Consider the following 20,516-nt stretch of genomic DNA (forward strand, 5'->3'; position numbering starts at 1 on the left):
TTGAAGAATGACGTCTAAAGGAAAAGTGTTTGAGCTCATCTGAAAACAATGCAGGGCCGTGAGAGCCCCTGATTTCAGTTAAGTTCCTTCCCTCCTGTATCCGTCACATTTCAACCAGAGAAACAGAACCAGAAGATGTGTGTTGGGAAATTTATTGCAAAAAACGGGCTTATGCGATTGTGAGACCCGGCGAGGCAAGTACAAAACCCATAGGGCAGGCCACCAGGAGGGGCGGCTTGACACTCTCTGGCACAGGCGGAAGCTACAGCCTGAAGACGGAATTTCTTCTGGGAAAGTTCATTTCTGCTCTTAAGTCTTTTTAAATGTACTGAGTCAAGTTCACCCAAATTATTGAGGATAATCTCTCTTACTTAAAGTCAGTTGATGGTGAACTTGAAGCACATCTGTAAAATACCTTTAAAATAACACCTACACTGGTGTTTGACTAACTGGGGAATACAGGCTACCCAGGTGGATGCTGACCATCACATCTCCCAATGCAAGGCCTCCTTCTGCCGGATTTACTCTACCTGGCGTACCTGCAGTGCAGGCTGCAGACATTTGCATAGAGGGAGTCAGTGTGGATGGCCTTCTCCCTGTCAGCCCACAATGCACAGCCTTCCATCTAACAACCCATCTCTATAAAACTCCAGACATTGCTTTGCCTTTGCATTTTCGAAGTCTGAAATTATCAGTAAGCCTTTTTTCTATCTCTTCCCTGAAACTAAAATCCCGGATAAGCACAGAGGATAAGCTTTTGAATCCTGAGCACGGAGGAGATGTGTAACGGAGGTGAGCTCGTTTACAATATAACCCCAATTCCCAGCTTTTTTTAACGCAAGGATCATCTGGATAAGCAAGTAATTCAGACGAGAGGAAGAAGTATTTTCCCCTCAACTGCTCGAGTTTCAAAGAGAAGGAATGAAGAATTAAGATGATGAAGAGTGTGAAGTAAAGGAGTGCATGTCTTGCATGGTTCGAATATTCTACTGTTAGCTACTGTCCAAGTCTAGGTTTGCCAGAGAAAAGGGGTGGGCCTTTACATTTGAGATGCTCAGGTACAATCTTACCAAAGTTCCAGTCTCCCTCCAGTCCATAGCCCAGAAATATCTTTGTCTCTCATTCTGAAGGGTCCCTTTCTTTTGCGGCTTCCACAGTTTGGTCTGAATTGCTTGTTAAAGTAATTTTATTTGTGGCTGATTCTTGTCGTCTAATAGCTAATATTTGTTGAGCACCTGCATCTCAGTCATACCAAGCACCATCTCCATTATTCTACACAACAATCATAGAAGGTAATACTTTATTGTCCCCAATTTAAAGATGAAGAAATGGGTTGAACACGTTAGGAAAACTGGAGCCTGGGGGACCACTATTCCTCCTAGAGAATGTGCTTTGCCTTGGGCGTCATCTTTGTGTGGGCATCTTAGGCTCTATATCTTAAGGACAATAATGCCTATATCGGTGCATTGTTCGGAGGATCAACTAAGATCAAGTAAGTGAAAGCGGCTGATACTGAGCCAAGCACATAAAAGGGTGCTTAGTGAACGTTAAAGGACAAGCACAAGAACCTCAGAATTTAGATGTTGCTTGGCAAAAGTACTTACTCTTCTGTGCCTTGCTCAGTTATAAAGCTTCAGACATTGGATCACAGAACTGAGGATGACATCTTCTATGTTTTCTCTGGACAAAACTGGGTAAAGGCAATGACTCATGTTTCTCAGATATAATATGGCCCGCCTGCATCATAGTCATCTGGGGAGCTAGTTAAAATGAAGACGCCCAGGACGACCCCTCCTCCCCCCACCCCACTGCACTGATAGGTAGGAAATTGCCTTTTTAGACAAGCTTGAGTAATTTACATACACTCCTGAATTTAAAAGCAAATACACACACACATACACATATGTATGTGTATAAATCCCATCTTTACCAAAAAACGTATGAATGTAAATATATATATATATACATATGTATACATTATATTTTATCAAAAAGATGCAAGGTCATCCATTTTTGTGGGGTTTCTTTTCACCAGAATCAGAGTCAGTGGACATTATTTTTCATGTTTTATATAGCATGAATGGTGCTACAACCAAGCAGAAACCTACAGTAGCTCCATTTACAAATAAGTCAAAGCAAATCATACATTGGAGAATTCTCAAGAAGGGCAAGATTGAAATCTAAGTCAAGAGGGTCTAAGCCAATGGTAGCTCTCAATTGAAAATCACTTTTCAGGCTTACAAAAATTCATGTATGTGGGCCCCATCATAGATTGACTGAATTAGAATGTCTGAGGGTTGAAGAGAGTAAACTTGATTGACTCCTCTGCTGTTGTTGTCTCAAAATTCTTAATTTTTAACAAGGGGCCTTGCATTTTTATTTTGCAATGGGGCCTGCAAATTATGTAGCTGGTCCTGCCTACAGATTAACGGGGTGCCCTTGAAGCAGAGGGAAGTTGGAGTAAGTGCAGAGCTGCAGTTCACTTTGAGTCTCAGCCTGAGTTCTGACAACCAGGGCCCCATCCATCCCTAAGGAGCTCTCAGCTCCTCTGAACCCTCAACTCCTACCTGGACAGACTTTGTGAAAAAATTTGTTTTCTGAGTATGTGCTAACTGAGGTATATATCATTTTCATCATCCCTGACCCTTGCTGGAAGATGAAGTAATGACATTTCTGTTTAACTTAGTATTTGCTAATAAAAATGGTGACTAATCGGAGAACATTAAAAAATTCTGTCCTACCACAGACAAAGGGCTGATACCCAAGATCTATAAAGAAATCCTCAAACTCAACACCCAAAAAACAGATAATCATGTCAAAAAATGGGCAGAAGACATGAAGACAGACAGAAGACACTTCTCCAAAGAAGACATACAAATGGCTAATAGACACATGAAAAAATGTTCATCATTAGCCATCAGGGAAATTGATCAAAACCACATTGAGATACCACCTTACACCAGTTAGAATGGCCAAAATAATAAGACAGGAAACAACAAGTGTTGGAGAGGATGTGGAGAAAGGGGAACCCTCTTGCAATGTTGGTGGGAAAGCAAGTTGGTGCAGCCACTTTGGAAAATAGTGTTGAGATTCCTCAAAAAATTAAAAATAGAGCTACCCTATGACCCAGCAATTGCACTACTGGGTATTTACCCCAACGATATAGATCTAGTGAAAAGAAGGGCCATCTGTACCCCAGGGTTCACAGCAGCAATGGTCATTGTCTCCAAACTGTGGAAAGAGCCAAGATGCCCTTCACCAGACGAATGGATAAAGAAGATAGGGTCCATATATACAATGGAGTATTATGCCTCCATCAGAAGGGATGAATACCCAACTTTTGTATCACGTGGCTGGGACTGGAGGAGATTATGCTGAGTAAAATAAGTCAAGCAGAGAGCGTCAATTATCATACGGTTTCACTTACTTGTGGAGCATAAGGAATATCATGGAGGACATTAGGAGAAGGATAGGAAAAGTGAATTGGGGCAAATAGGAGGGGGAGACAAAGCATGAGAGGCTGTGGACTCTGAGAAACAAACTGAGGGTTTTGGAGGGGACGGGGGTGGAAGGATGGACAGGGGTGGAAGGAAGGCCTGGTGGTGGGTATTAAGGAGGGCACGTATTGCATGGAGCACTAGGTGTGGTGCATAAACGATAAATCTTGGAACACTGAAAAAATAAATTAAATTAAATTAAAAAAAAACTATTTCCTCTTCATACCTGATCATTTTCAAGAAATCAGTACTTGCAAACCCGTATATTAACATATCAGTTATCATCCTTTTGTACTTTGACAGCTTTGCAAACAATCCGCGTTTTAAAAAACTCTTTCAAACAAATCTTGAGCAAACTCTTCCTGTTTTTCTTGAGTTCATAATGACAGTATTATTTTCATTTGTTTAGTTATGTTTAGTTATCTTATCTGACATGACCAGATGATCCAGGATTGTTTTTCAAGTCCTGCTTTTAGTTTAACAAGGTAATACATTAATTGGAAGCAAATGTTTTTGTTTTGTTTTGAGAAATCCCTTTTAGGGGTACCTGGGTGGCTCAGTTGATTAAGCAACTGCCTTCAGCTCAGGTCATGATCCTGGAGTCTTAGGATCGAGTCCCGCACTGGGCTTCTTGCTCAGCAGGGAGTCTGCTTCTCCCTCCAACCTCTCCCCTCTCATGCTCTCTCTCTCTCTCATTCTCTCTCTCTCTCTCAAATAAATAAATAAAATCTTTTAAAAAATCCCTTTTAGAGATCAGGAAAGACAACATACTCAAAAGAAGGTACAGCTAGTTTATTTTGTTTTCATGAAATCATTTCAGAGCTGAAAATTACCTTACAAATCACCACATCCAATGTCCTTATTTTCTCCCTATGTTCCCACAGAACAGAGATTGTGATTTGTTCAACGAACCACGTCAACTTCATAGCAATAGGAAGAGACTCCGGGGCAACTGACCCCAAACCATCCTAGCACACCTGTGCTTAGATAGTTCCAAGTAAATTACATGATCATTAAACACTGCTGCAGAGTTCAAACTATTACTTCAGAAATAGAAGGGTCATATGATTTTCATCCTTTAAAGGTAAATTAAAACCCTCTATTGTTCTTTCTAAAGATGACAGGAATCACATTATATCATATATAAATGTTTATGAAGAACATTACTCTTGGAGACATTATAAAAAGCCTTTGAAGACAAATATATTACATCACATCATGCATAACACTGCATTAGAATTCTGAATAGCATCACCATTGTGAGATGGGACAACCCCTTGCTATGTCACACTTCTCTTATAAAGGGGACACAAATGATGTTCATACAATTTGATCACAGTGTGCCTAAATGGCAGAGAACTAACTTTGAATTATACAGGATCTGCTTAGTACTGCCCAACATCACGTGGTCCTCTGGTTACCAGCATTCACTGGACATGCCTGGATCTGTGCCCTCATCTCCCTGTGAGTCTCTTAAGGGCAGGAACAGTGTGTTTACTGTTCATCTTTTTATATCCAGAATCTAGCACACTGACTGGCATATAACAGCAAATAAATGGATAAAGAGATGAATGACAATCTTCCAGATCCCTGTATTTTCACATAGATTTATTATAGTGAAAAGGTACTAAAATTTCAATGAAAGCAGGGAATATGTTATACTTAAAATATATATATATATATATATATTTCTATGGCTTGCACAGTGTTAGTGAGGTCGCAAATTTAATTCAACGATAGGGGACAGAGGAGAAGCATGCATTTATCCACTTACTTGCAAGCAAGCCAACTCCACTTGCAAGGGATCCGACCCAGGCTGTTTTTCCTTTTCCTTCACCAAAGATGTCCAGCCATTCTATGTACAAGACTCCAACAGCCAACGGTGATCCATAACACAAAAACTGAGTAAAAAAGGAGACAAGCACAATCACCCAGCCCCATCCACCATCAGGTGACTTTTTAAATTCCATCGTAGGTAAGAGATCAAGGAAGTATTCTTCTGTAGGTCCTAAGTGGAAAAAAAAAAAAAAGGAGAAAAACATATTTAGAGTGTGGTAGGGCACAGTATTTTGGATTAAAAATATCTCCTCCTAAATTAAGTCATAAAAGTCTTCTTTAAAAATACACATGGAAAAGCATAAAATATCACTGACATATCAAGTTAACTTAAAAAAAATTTTTTTTTTAATTTTACTTATCTATTTGACAGACAGAGATCACAAGCAGGCAGAGAGGCAGGCAGAGAGGCAGGCAGAGAGAGAGGAGGAAACAGTCTCCCTGCTGAGCAGAGAGCACGATTCGGGGCTCTATCCCAGGACCCTGAGATCATGACCTGAACCGAAGGCAGAGGCTTTAATCCACTGAGCCATCCAGGTGCCCTAACTTTAAAATGTTTACTCTTGATTTGAGTAAAGAATACATCCACATGCTTCAAAAGAAAATTTTTAATTGCAAAAAGGCACAGTTTGAACACCTTGTCCCCATTCACCAGGTTTGGTTTCTTGCCACATGTTAGCTTCCCCAGGAAGAAGGTTCTTAGTAAGAAGAAAGTTTTTTAGAACTATTCTTTTCCATTGGAAGGTAATAGGCCGGAGAGGAAAAAAGATAAGCAGCCATGTAGTGTCAAGGAAGGGGACTTCTAAAGCTGGGATGCCCTTCAGAGTTGCTCTGAAGAGTTAGCACGGAGAGTTGGCCCATCACACTCCCATGTTGGTCATTCACCGGGTTCAGGCCATCCAGGGAGTGGGCATGACCATAGGTGAGGGGGCTCCCTTCAAATGAGGCAATCATTTCTGTAGGGGTGTCAGCTGAAGGCACCCTGCCAACAGCACTGTGTGCAGCTAGGGCAAGGAATCTCTCAGTCCCAAAGGGAGTCTGGAGGGGAACTGGTAGTACATCATAACACCCACCAACTTGAGTATCCTCCCAGACTTTCTCCACGAATGTACAGGAAATTTCCTCTTTTTTGACAAAAAATAGCATATTGTACATTCTATTCCAAACCTTGTCTCATGCCCTTAACATCCCCAAGATTTTTCCCTATCAATACATAGACAGCATCCCTAGTCATTTTTTTCTTAATTAAGCACAAAGTATCTCACCATATGGTTGCACACTGTTTATTTAGTTACCAAATAAGCAAAACATTACACAGCCTTTTAGTCTCTTGAGGTGTTTGGCTATTGTTATCATATATTATTGTTTATTACCTAGATTATTATCTAGTTCAAGAATGAAAAAGAGGGACCAAAGGTATATAATCCACACCTACCTATTTCTCACCTAACTCCCATATCCTCCACAGGAAACCAGTGCTTCTTGTTTCTTTTATATCCTTCTTTAGAGTTTGTTTATGCATATATTGCTAACTCAAATATAGCTTTCCTCTATTTTTTACACAGAGAAATAGCATGATATATATGTACATATATACATATGTATCTGTATATGTCTTGCTTTTTTTCACTTGGAAAATATCCTAAAGATCTTTCCCATCAATGCATAGCGACCTTCCTCATTCTCTTCTTTGTGCTGCCCTGTGTTTCAGTATAGGGCTTTCTCTTAATTCTTAACTAATTCTCTTAGTTCCCTGTGATTTACAATGAAAACAACACCGCAGTGAATAACCTTACATATACATATATCTTTTTGCATATATGCGTATCTGTTAGGTAAAACCTAAAAGAGGAATTGCAGAGTCAAAAGCTATGTACACTGTAATTGTAACTAATATTACAAAATTGGCTTCAAGGGATTAAACCAATTTACGTCATGCCCGGCAATTTGCCGTGTGTCATAAACTTTTGGATTTTTGCCAATATGGTAACTGTAGAACAGTATTTCATTATAGACTTCACTTGCATTTTTCAGCTTTCCCTGAATGTTGTATGTCATCTCATAGATGAAAAGCTATCTGTAATTCCTACCTAGTTCTTGGGTATGTATATCCGGGTGTGTTTCGGGATTTTCCATTCTGTGCCTATTCACTCACCATTACCACATTAGTTTAATTATTAAGTTTAAGGTAATTTTAAGTACTCTATTCTTTTTGCTAATATTATAATTGGGGTTATTTCTTTGGCTTTTGTGCGTAAAAGTTATTGATGTCTGTATGTTAATTTTGTGTCCCACTACCTTACTAAATTCTCTCATTTGCCTTAGATGCTTGGACAATTCTCTTGGGTATATACAATATATAATACAATAAAGTTCCACAGTCATCTACTAACAGTAATAGTTTTACATTTTTACCTTGTAATTTTTACACTTCAGATTTCCTTCTTTTGCCTTTGCATCAAACAGGGTATACAGGATAATGTCAAATAATGAGGGTGTATGTCTCTGGCTCCTAACTTAGAACACCTTCAAATGCCAAGGTGCTGCCTCTGGGGCTTAAATCAATTTATTCCACAAAATTAAGAAAATATATCTATTTCCCTAATTTTGAGTGTTCTTATAGAGAATGCTTACTATGTTTTATCAAAGGCATTTCTGGTGCACAGGGAGATGATTATGATCTCTTCCATAGAACTTTAAATGTAATAAAATCTGTACTTTCTTTTCTTTTCTTTTCCTTTCTTTATTCGTCAGAAAGAGAGAGAAAGCACAAGCAGGGGTGAGCAGCAGGCAGAGGGAAAAGCAGGTTCCCCACTGAGCAGGAAGGCAGATGTGAAGTTCAATTCCAGGACCCCAGGATCATGACCTGAGCCGAAGGCAGAGGCTTAAGGCAATTGAGCCACCCAGGCACCCCTAAAACTCTATTTTTCTACCTTGAACCACCCTTGCATTATTGGATTAAATCATCCTTGGTTCATGCACTATTTTGATTATATCTGCCTATTTGGGGGACAGGGGAAGGATTTTTAAATTGACAAGTGAGATTTTTCTTTTTGTTTTTAATTTTTACTAAATTTTTTTAATCAAAGTAATATTTTCAAAGAATTTGAAAATATTACTTCTTCCAAAGTTCTAAAACAGTTTACATGGCAATGGATTTGGAGGGCCAAATCTCCACCTCCCTGCCCCCGCAAGGCTTCCCACTTAATCTACACTTCCTATGTCCCTGTACCATGTCAGGTTTACAGTTTCAACAGAGTCTTCTTTGACCACAGGTCTTTCTAAGCCATTCCCTTGGCTGTTGTTTCATCAGATAATAGCTAAAGACAGTGGAAAATATCATTCAGCCATTCATGCATGCCCCTAATTAGATGGTGGAGCATTTGGCTATCTTAAGAGAGTCATGGTTACAACCACCAATTTATCTGCGCTTCAGTGAATGTATTCACTTTGACATTCAGAACACTAGGCAAAAATCACATCCCCACCTGCCACAGGCCTTTGTATAAATTAACTTTCAGTATTTCATAACTGAAAACTGGAAGAGGTTACAATTTGTACACAAAATTGCAGAGTCTAAAGGCCAGCCTCTCAGACCAAATGATTGTGTTAGCAGACAGAATACTGCAAACTTCCAAATATCTAAATCCTTTGAAATAACCATCAGAAACTAGCTCTTTCTAGTACCTACTCTACTATAAAAGCAAATAATATAATGCTGGTCCTTCTAATGACAATTGGGTACTCTGCCATTTTTCTTGGTCAAAATTCCTTTTAAAGAAAATATAGTCTTGATTCCCTAAACTAGATATTATGATAGCAATAGCCAAACAGCTAGCGAGACTAAAAAGCTATATAAGAACAAATGCATATGAGACTGTTGTTTATTTAAATCTTCAAATTACAGAACTTCAGGAAAAGTATACAATTACATAGGCAGAACACCAGAATTGCAAAGAAAGCCCCAGTATTTTCTGGAGGGTGGGGAAAGTGAAGGGGTGAGGAGAATCTCCCTTGCCAGTGTGCACACTTCAGGAGACAGAAATGCCTTTATACACAAAATACCTTGGCCTTGCTTTACTTTGCTTTGCCTAGGGTGACATTTCAACACATAGGACAAGAGCCAGAGAATTCTTCTCACCATAAATATTTGGGAGAACAACCTTTGAAATACAAAGCTCCCATGTATATCAACTCTGACTAGAAAGACAAGTTTTTACAACGAGTTGGCTAACAGTTTCTAATCTTTAATTGTCTCATAGTTTGATATACATGTAGTCTCATTAGAACATGCTGGAAAATACCATTTCGTGATTTCTTGTCAGGGTAATGAATAACTTCCTCCTACAGGTCTCTCTATTCCTTAGGTGTTTCTCACCTGCTATTTCTCTGACATTATATATTCTGCAAGTTGATTTCACAAATAAACTAATCTTTATTTCCCTCCCCCCCCTTCTGTAATGGCTCCCAATTTCCTGTGGAAGACTTGGATCTTCTCTATAGGTAGACAGTTGGTAACACTGCTGATTAAGATTCCTTGATCTTGACCCATAGGACAGTATCTAACCCAAGCAAGGGCAACAGGACCTCTCTATCAGGTTTCTGAATCTTAGGTGAAATGCCATAAGGAAAAAACCAGACATTTGAAGTTTATTGATTTCAAAGATAGTACACTGAAGAGACCTTCTGTCAGTTCCTACTACCTTGACTACCTAGGGGATACCCAAGATTGGTTTCTCCAGGCTTTCATTTCACTCCATGAGCTAACTCAAAAGATTATTTGTGAAGTTAGCTGGTGTTTGTTTCTTTTACTTAGAACAGACTAAATAAATTTGAGTACACCATAATTTCAAATTGATTATTTTAACTTTCTATGCCCTACTTGGTTCCATTTGGGTCAAAGGGCAAGTTTAGGGATATAGTCTATGGCCACATAATATAGGAAATATAGATATGTCATATTTTTTTCTGAAATTAATTATCCTTCCTTCTTCATATCTTATGATTCCATATATGATAACAATCTCTTCTCTGGCATTATTTAAATAAAAACTTCAAATTAACTGAAATTTCCACTAAGCACACTTACACTAATATCTACAGAAATGCAGCTTTATAAAAGGGGTTTTTACACAATAAGTTTCTCGATCACTTACAAATTAAATTATATTGCCCTAGACAGCAAGTGAACTCAGAAGAAATATGACATGGCCTTAAGATAGCGTGTGATCTCTGAGTTCCAAAGAGGTGTCCGGCTATTAAATGTTTGGGAGTCAGAGGAAAATGAAATCAGGAGTGGAAGGCCTTAGGAAGTAGGTTTCTAAAGAACAATGGAGAGATTCGGGAAAGCGTGGCTCTGGCAAGAAAAACAACATGCACCTGGGTGTGGAATCAGGACAGGCCTGCTACATTTGGGGGAAGGTAAAGAAGGCAGTTCTTAGAGGACTCACAGAGGAAAACAAGATTAGAAAGGTAGCACTCTCAGTTGAAACTGAAGAAGAAAGTATCTCAGGAAGCCTATACCTATAATCCTAAGATAGGATTTTTTTTCATATTTTACATAATGTATGCTGGCATTAATAACCCACTTATATTACCTAAATGATGGATTTTTTTTTGTACTAAAAAATAACAAGCTCTGTAACATCAGAGAATGTTGTTTTATTTGGACTAGAGTTCCATGAGTATATTCAAAGTTTGGGGCTCTTACGCATATAACTGTAGGAAAGTATGCTTCTAGGAAACACACATTGTAGCATATTCTAGTACATTCTTTGAAAATTTGGAATCTTTTTTAATCGGAGTGTTCACACACCAAGACTTTGCATAACAAGACACCTTATAAAACTCAAAATTACAAGCCATTTTGAGAAGACCATTCTTTGTCACACTACAGTCTAAGGGAACATCACAAAATTAATGTTAACTTATCATTTAAGTGCACTTCTTATTTTTAATTTAAACAGTAAATATGTTCTACATATTATAAACCTTGTTTGGAGTGGAGAGAAAACAGCATGAAATAAAACTTACCATGGCAACATATTATTACTCAAGAAAATCAGATTATCATAGTATAAAGGACAGTGTATCTCTTAACTCTAGAATTTGTTTTGTCAAAGGCAAATGCCAACTGTTGATGAAAGTCTACATTTCACTCATGGTGATTAAGCTCTAATACCTTAGACTGCATTTAGTTCTGTTCAAGTAATGCCAATTCTTTGCTATTTCCTTAAGCATCCACTGGCTGAAAATGCCTATTCTCCACATATAGGATCCCAGAACTGCATATTTGACATTTATGAATATTCACTGTTGACATAGAAGCTTTTTGTCCCTGAAATGTATACACACATACTATACTACTTTTTGCCAAATTGGGAGTGATTTACAATTGATCTTACTTTCAGTTGATGGTCCCTCTTGCCTTTGTTCCCCCCACGATAATAATTTTTAATAGTCCATTTTTAAGTTTTTATACCAGAAAGCATTTTACCATTCATTCATTCATTTTTATTAACATATAATATATTATTTGCTTCAGGGGTACACGTCTGTGAATCATTAGTCTTACACAATACACAACACTCACCACAGCACATATGCTCCCCCATGTCCATAACCCAATCACCCTACCCCTTTTGAGTGTTACCTATATGTCAGTAAAGAGTCCTAGATACATTTTTCGCTCAAATCTTAGGAGGTAAAAGAGAACTTTTTTTTTCTTTTGTTCAATCTCAATCACTGCCAAATTACCTGATGCTGAAACACTTTTTTTTTTTTTTTTAATTAGGAGCATAGGATCACATGACTACATCCTGGTGGAGGAAATGGTTGATTCCAGGTTGGTTTTGTCTTGACCTGGTCATCCATCAGCTGTGTCAAAAGTCTAAGTCAACCTGGGCTTTGTGACTTTCCTCAGTTACATTGATGCTACTCTTGTTAAATGAAAGGCTCTAAACCAGAGGCCAGGATGAGGCAACCTGAAACCCTAGCACGTCACTGTTGGGGATGAAAACACGGCAGCCACTACTGAGAAGCGTTTGAAAGTGGGCATGAGCGTGGACTGTCAAGGGCACAAGATTTCTTTCTGGGGTAATGGAAATGTTTTCAAATTATTTTGAAGTATTTTAAAAATAGATTATGATACACTTTGCACAACTCCTGGTTAGAATCAACAGACCTGAACACATTAAGTAGGTGAGCTTTATCACAAAGCTCTTAGAGTAAAACACATTCGAAAGCTACTGGATATTAGGTTTTGGTTCTGACTCCAATGCAAGTAACAAGCTTCATAAACTACTGCTCTGTGGGAAGCAGTTCTAGCACTGACACCGCACTTGCACAACGGTGACTTCTGCTTTCCCAAACATCCATCATAGATCCTCCACCACTGCAGTCTGGGTCCAGGGATGCTGGAAATTGAGGGGGAAAAAATGGGGGGAATTCTCATAAAAAAAGTGAGTAAACAAATCATTCTTTGTTTTAATAAAAATGAAGACAAGGAAATAATTATTTGGGAATTCTAAAAATATATAGGTAAAAAAAAATACCCTTTAACATATATTGAGGCTCATAATTCAACTATAAGTTAATTAAATTCCATTTAGTGGGACACGAGCAAAAGAGAGGCAGTTCAGAGGTACAAGTAATTGTGCCTGTGGCCAGCGCTCGAGCCCGCCTCCAGCTCGCCTATGACGCCACCTCTTTCACTTTCCTATTCTCAAGTAGCTTCGTTCTACAGTGTTTGAGGAGTGAAAAGTGTAGCATGTGTACTCATCACTTGCAACACACTTATGACTGATTTTTGGTTACTTGGGAGTAGCATAAAGATTTAAAATAGTAGAAATTCCCTCTGAGCCAATAATATAAACTTTGAAGTGAGTCTACTCCACTTGGCGATTCATGTGTTAGTGAACACAGACACATTAACACCAATGTTAGTCCTTTAAATGTTATAGTCAGTGGATGAATTTTGTCATTTTCCAATGACATGTCATAATCAGTACAGCTTACGATTTCTCTTCTGAAGTAAAATAAACTTAGTTATATATCAAGGTCTTTTTTTTAACATATATAAACATTTTTTTAATAAACATGTAATGTATTATTTGTCCCAGATCAAGGTCGTTTTTAAAGGAAAAGAATCCACCTTGTTGTCCTTCTAGAAAACTATTAGAACACTTTGTAAAGTCATATTGAGATAGCCTTATTTTATACACACACAGACATACACACAGATTTCTATATTTACAATTCTGTAAGCATTTTCTACAAAATGGCAGAGCTATAAAAGGAAGTCAACTCCAAATAACAACTTTAATACTACTGTGAAATCAATTGTGGTGGCCTTAATCGGACGGTCTCAGAAGTTAAAAGAAATAAGCCATTTCAGACTTCTGGTATATTAAATACAGAAGAAAAAAAAGCCAAAATGAGGTTAGAGAAATCAAGATTATCTGTTAAAAGTTTGCACTTTAAAAATTAATGCTATCAGCTAAAAAAGGGTGAACAACCCCAATGTCCATCCACTGATGACTGGATGACTGAAATGTGGTCTAAAGGGGAGAAGCGCTGGTTCATGCTTCCACATCATGAACCTTAAAAACATGATGCTAAATGAAAGGAGCCAAACACGAAAGACCACCTATTACAGGATTCTCATTTATATGAAACTTCAGTATAGGGAATCTAGAGACAGGAAGTAGATTAGGGGTTGCTTAGGTTTAGGAGGTTTGGTAGGGGGGACAGGAAGTAACTGCTAATATGTATGAAGTTTCTCTCTGGGGTGAAGAAAATGTTTTAGAATTAATCCTGGGGCACCTGGGTGGCTCAGTGGGTTAAAGCCTCTGCCTTTGGCTCAGGTCATGATCCCAGGGTCCTGCGATTGAGCCCCGAGTTGGGCTCCCTACTCAGCAGGGAGCCTGCTTCCCTTCCTCTCTGCTTGTCAAATAAATAAATAAAATCTTAAAAAAAAAAAATTCTGCTGATGGTTGCACAAGTCTGTGAATATACTGAAAACAATCAAACAAACTTTAAATATGCATTATAGGGTATGTGGGTTACATTTTTGATAAAGCTTTATCAAAAACTTAATGTAAACTCCAACTGTATATATTTGCCAAAATTCGTTATATTACACACTAATAACCATCGAATTTTACTATAGGTAAATTATACCTCAATAAAGCTGACTTTATGAAGGAAAAAAATAATTCTATAAACACACACACAGTTACAATCGCCAGATATATGATCTGATCTGGAGGTAAAATCGACAATCTTTGTAGAAGGTCTTCCACCCAGGGGAGGAATTCCCCGGGGCCAATATAGTCCTTCTCCCCACACACACTCCCCCAACACACATGCCCAGACTTTTAACCTAGAAAACAGGTTATACTAAGGAAATGAAATCAGGAGATGATGTGTTGCTTATTTCAACATGTAGCTCCTCGAACAAAGGAATAACAGAAAGCAAAGCTGCTTTCTGTTCAGGTGCAGGAGTGACCACATATCATAAAAGAAGAATCTAAGCGATGAAAATGAAACGTAAATTCAGGGTTTCTGGAGTACATCATGGTGTCTGGATGTTTTATGTCTACACACAAGGAGGATGTAAAGAAAATGGTATGAAGCAAGTTAACATTTTCAATTGCATAATAGCTTCTCTTTATTCCTCTTAATTTTACCATAAAGATGGGGTAGAGAGGAAGAGGGAAATTTTTCCAATATGTAGTTCCAGAATTTCAGGAGCTTTGTTATTACACATATACATTTGGCTTCTAACCTAGTCTATGCTACTTACCATGTGTTTTTGAGCCAATTACTTACTATCTCTAGGCCCCACTTTTCTCATCTTAAAATGGGATAACAGTGAACTTCAAGTGCAAACCTAGTGCCTAGCACGCAGTAAAAAGGTTTAATAAATGTTAGCCATTATTTTAAAAACCATAAAGGATTCCTGATCACTTGATAGCCTCTTCAAGAAGTAGTTACTAGTTACTCATGTAAGAGTTTCATAGCAACTACTTACTGAATCATATTTAAATCTAGGGTTTCTATGACTTTTAATTTTTTAATTTTTAAAAAAAGATTTTAATTATTTATTTGACAAACAGAGATCACAAGTAGGCAGAGAGGCAGGCAGAGAGAGAGGAAGGGAAGCAGGCTCCCTGCTGAGCAGAGAGCCCAATGAGGGGCTCGATCCCAGGACCCTGGGATCATGACCTGAGCTGAAGGCAGAGGCTTTAACCCACTGAGCCACCCAGGTGCCCCTCTAAGACTTTTTAATCTCAGTTATCTCTTAATATTTAGAATAATAGTTATACCAAGATCCGGATATTACCAGATTCCAACTTGAATCATTCAAAAATTGTGTTTCCTACCAGATTTAGTTTCCTTTTATTGCAGGTTCAAGGCCTAAGCATTTTTAGTGTGTTAGAACCTCAGAAATTGCATTTTTAAAAAATCACCCTGTGACTCTAACGGAGGTCATCCACAGACACACTCTGAAAACGGCTGCCCAACCACTGGGGTCCTTGACTGGAATCATCTGGAGAGTTTAATCATCCATCTGTGATGGATGGCCCCACACACACTGCTCTGGGATAGGGCCTGACCTTTTCTGTCTTCCATTGTGCAGTCAGAGTTGAGAACCACTGTCCTACAAGGGAGAACAACCTTTGACCAAACATCACATCTTCTTTCCCAGCAGAGAAGGAATACAGGCGAGGGAGAGAAAAGATTGAGAGCTAGGGACGAAGTGGGAGACAGGAACACATGCAAACTCTTACCTGAGCCTGCTGGTCCCAGTGCAGCGCCAGTACTTTTCTGCTCTTTCGGCTCAGCCCTATCATCTATAACATGGCCAAGGACAAAGCTTATTTACCCCCAAAGCTCCATTGACCCAAAGCAAAAATTGCTATAGAAGTGATGGCCACGACAAAGGTATTTTCTTGATTTTCTATAAAATGTTTGAGAAGGCGCAAAAGGGGATCATTATCTATGATACAAAATTTAAAAGATGATTACATCCATTTATCTGAAGGCTTGCAAAAGTTTTGTTGTTTGTTTTTTTTTTTAATGAAAACAGGAGAACATAGCGTCAGAGAGTGTATCGACTCAAAAAACAACCTCCAACATGTTAATGTGCCCTAGTGAATTCGAAGGCTAGAGACAAGTAAGCATCCCTCTCCAAAGAATCCTAACTTGACAAAACAAAAGAGCAGAATAATTGGACCTTCTCAGGAGAGCACGGCTTTTATTTTTTAACTACCCCAGCGTGCAGAGGGAGAACAAAGGAATGGACAGTTGCCTGCTCTCTCTTCATTTGTGACACTTGGCTCTGTCCCCACTGGTGGTGGCCATGCTACTAACCCCACACTTTGATGTGGCAACTCCCCAAAATCTGTTGGCTGCTTTCCGGCTGGAGAATGAGCAGAGTTCCACCCTTGTGGCTCCCGAGAAAGCAAGCACCCATTGCCAGCCAGAAGAGAGAAAATTTTTCCTCTCTTTCTTCCTCTGACCCAAATGGCCAAGCCCGGGCACACTCCTTGTAGAGAACACTCAATCACCCATAATGCCACGCTTCTCTAGCACAGCAGCCCAGCCAAAACCTGAGGAGAAGTAGCTCCAAAAACCTCCAGGCAGTCGGTGCAAAAATGGTCACCCCACCTCTCTGGGTCCAAGTCACATGCCCCAACAGAGGGCATCTGCAGTCCCCAGCCTCGATAGTCCCCAGCAGAGCAGGCCTGCGGTTGGCAGGTGAAACTCTGAGCAGATTCTAATGATGATGATGATGATGCTAGACGGTGATAATTCTAATAATCTGCCCGCAGAATGATGGCGTCACCTAGTGATTTGTTCACATTCGTCAAGGAACCTCTCCATTTGAGGACGGTAGTGGGAGAGAAGCTGGGATCTTCTAGGAATGGTATTGTGAGGTCCCCAAATGTGGTTAGTGGGATTTTGGTTAGCTAGGATTTTGTTTTTGTTTTTTGGGTCTTTCTTGGCACATGTGGATTTTGTTTTGTATAAAATGAAATGACTTTTTTTTTTTGGTCTTTGATGATGGGTTTAAAATTAAAGGAGCATCTGGTCGTGGTGTGGGGGTGATCCAGGATTATGTTGTGACTGATGTATATTAGTTACTTGTACATTTTTTCCGGATCTTTACAAGGGGAAAGCTACAAGTAACGAGTTTTGTATAATTAATTTAAATTTGTTACAGGTTTTCATGTTCAGGATAAACAGTTTTTCAACCTTTGGTGAAAATACTTGCAACAGTTTAAGGTGACTGTATTTTACCTTAAGACAACAGTTGCAATGCCAATTTTTTTTGGGGGGGGGTGTGAAAACACTTCAAAATTGAATTAAAAGATGTACATTTAAAATTGGTTGTGTATCTAATCTGCCCCAAGTTCAGTAAATAAACACTTCTTTAAAAAAAAAAGCTACAGCTTCATACAAGTACATACACAGATATTTATATCTAAAAATACAGGAAGATCTATATTCTAGAAGTTTTAGCATAAAGGATAAGAATGTGGCTTGTTTGCACATCCCATCTCTGATACCAGCCAAGAGTGTGACTTTTAGCAAGTTCCTCTGTGCCTCACTTTTTCCATCCATAGAGGAGGGGATGATAGTATTTACTTCGCCAGACTACTATGATGATGACATGAGTTACTTTACATAAAGCACTCAGCACAGTGCCTGGCACGTAGCAATTTTAAGGTTGTTTTTTTTTTGTTGTTTTTTTGTTTTTTTATTCGATGGACAGAGATCACAAGTAGGCAGAGAGAGAGGAAGGAAGCAGAGAGAGGAAGCTCCCTACTGAGCAGAGAGCCTGATGGCGGGGCTCGATCCCAGGACCCTGGGATCACGACCCGAGCTGAAGGCAGAGGCCTTAACCCACTGAGCCACCCAGGCGCCCCACGTAGCAATTTTAATGTACATTATTATTTCTTATCCTTTTGAATATAATCATCTGTCATAAAAACGTTCTTTTTTTATCTTGGCAGAGATCCTCTCAAAATCTGAAAGTACTATACCCACAAATACCGCTGACCAGAACAACCACAGCTACCTCTCCTTCCCTGCCGCAATAGTGCATGCGTACAAGCACACACACACACACACACACTCACTCACTCCACTTCCAAATTCCTCCCTCCAGGAAAAAAAAAAAAAAAAAAGATATGGAAATGACACATCATGGATAATTTCCTGGCAGTAAGAAAAATTCAGCAAATGGAAAGAAGGAAGTCTCCGTGAGGGAAGAACACAATGAAAAGGACAGTCACCAAGAGTCAAGAAAAGACAGAACGAGGAGGTGCTGAAATCCAAACAAGGTTTGCTTTCATCTCCTTTCTTTTGTTCTCTTTCTCCCTTTCATTTTCTCCCTTCCTTTTCTTCCCAACTCAGGAAGCCACACAACTTTCCAGCACCTTTTCCAGCCGCTGCTGCACCTGGTAGAGTGGAGGAAAGCACTGATCACCAGAGCGGGCCAGAAACTTTTAAACTCAGCTCCTTTGCCTCTCAAAGAACTGCAAGAACTCGAGCTCCTCTTTGTACTCTTCACACCCCAGTTTTCTAATCGTCCCAGTTCAAAACCCCCTTTCCTATTCCAAAGACTCCTAAGATCTTCCTTTCTAAATCAGTTCTCAAGGAAAGGTGGTGAATCTACATGCAATCGAGGAGCAAAAAGGCAGAATCCTATTTTGAGGTTATATCTGCACTTGAGCTTGCTTCTAATGGTTTGATGGAACCATCCTAAGCACACTTAGTAAGAAACACATACCTACATACTAAGCACTTAGCACACTAAGACCTGCAGGATATTGCAAATATGACTACCTGGCAGAATCACCTTGGGAGCTTAAGAATGACCCATGTCTGGGCCCACCCTCCAGCAACGAAAACAGGACCTCTGGAGGGGAGACCAGGTTGTTAGAGAGCTCTGGGTGATTTTACCATGTGATTCTGAGCAAAAGAAGGGGACAACAGCACTACAAGCCATCTTAAATAACATCCTAACGTACAATCATAAAATGAAAGGCATGGCTGCTTTTAGTTATTTAAATAGATTTTCTTTCTTTTTTTTTCCCCACTTCAATCACAGCTATGGAAAAATATTTCAAAATGTCCTTAATCCCAAAAATGATATCATACTTTGCTAAAAAGTCCCTAAACAGTAGACTGAAGAAAGTTTTCTAAGGTTTAAATGTACTACTACTTAGCCATATCATGGAATAACTTCTAATTGCCATTTTCTATTGACACCTCCTGTACGTCAGACACAGTGTCAAGGTCTTTCAAATATTATCTTTTTTAAAAAAGATTTTATTTATTTATTTGAGAAAGGAGGAGAAGGAGAGAGAGCATGAGCACGAGAGCATGAGCAGGGGTGGGGAAGGGGTACGGGGGTGGGGAGCAGACTTCCCACTGAGCAGGAACCCTGTCACCCTTGCTGGGGTCTCTATCCCAGGACCCTGGGATCAGGACCTGAGCTGAAGGCACAGGTTTAACTGACTAAGCCACCCAGGCGCCATTCAAACGTTATCTTTTTAATCTGCATACAACCCTACATAAAACTTAGGTAGTTATTAATAATTCCCATTCTACCCCAGCATCCATAGGTTTTCTGTCAAATTCTATTTGAAGCTTCTCCATTCCACCTGAGGAGCTGTTGCCTAATGCAGGTTCATGAAGAATGCATGGTTGCATTCTTTTACTTCGGGAAGTTGATGGTAAACTTTTTTTAACGGATGCTCTTGGATTTTAAAATGTTTCAGTGGATGTACTTTATTATTTTTTTAAGATTTTATTTACTTAGAGAGAGAGAGAGAGAGAGCTGAGGGAGAGAGGCAGAGGGAGAGGAACTCATGCCCACTCCATGCTGAGTGTGGAACCTGACATAGTCTCAGTCTCATGACCCTGAGATCATGACCTGAGCCAGAGCCAAGAGTTGAATGTTTAACCGACTGAGCCACCCAGGCGCCCCTTTAATGGATTTCTTTAATATGACTGAATTTGCTAACATCATCCAGGGGGTTTACACTGAACAAACAGATGTCTAGATAAAAATAATATTTTGACCACTTCAGGAGCTTTGAGAAAAATACACAGAATATCATGGTCTTCAAATCTCCTTTGGCCTCTACTCTTAAAAGTCTTTACCAG

General features: G+C 39.2%; 1 protein-coding gene across 3 annotated transcripts in view; it reads right to left on the reverse strand.

Annotated features, from left to right (window-relative positions):
• SLC16A9 (solute carrier family 16 member 9) overlaps positions 1-20,516 on the reverse strand; it is a 54,252-nt gene that overhangs the window by 25,479 nt on the left and 8,257 nt on the right. For 2 of the 3 annotated variants that reach the window (XM_059397458.1, XM_059397456.1), the window contains exon 2: positions 5,272-5,505. In XM_059397458.1, coding sequence (XP_059253441.1) covers positions 5,272-5,467 — 196 coding nt within the window. In that variant the 5' untranslated portion in view covers positions 5,468-5,505. Of the gene's footprint in view, positions 1-5,271; positions 5,506-20,516 lie in introns of those variants that run through there. The other variant, XM_059397457.1, reaches the window with a different exon arrangement.

Source organism: Mustela nigripes, chromosome 4 (genome assembly GCF_022355385.1).
Source record: "Mustela nigripes isolate SB6536 chromosome 4, MUSNIG.SB6536, whole genome shotgun sequence".
NCBI classification, from domain to species: Eukaryota; Metazoa; Chordata; class Mammalia; order Carnivora; family Mustelidae; genus Mustela; species Mustela nigripes.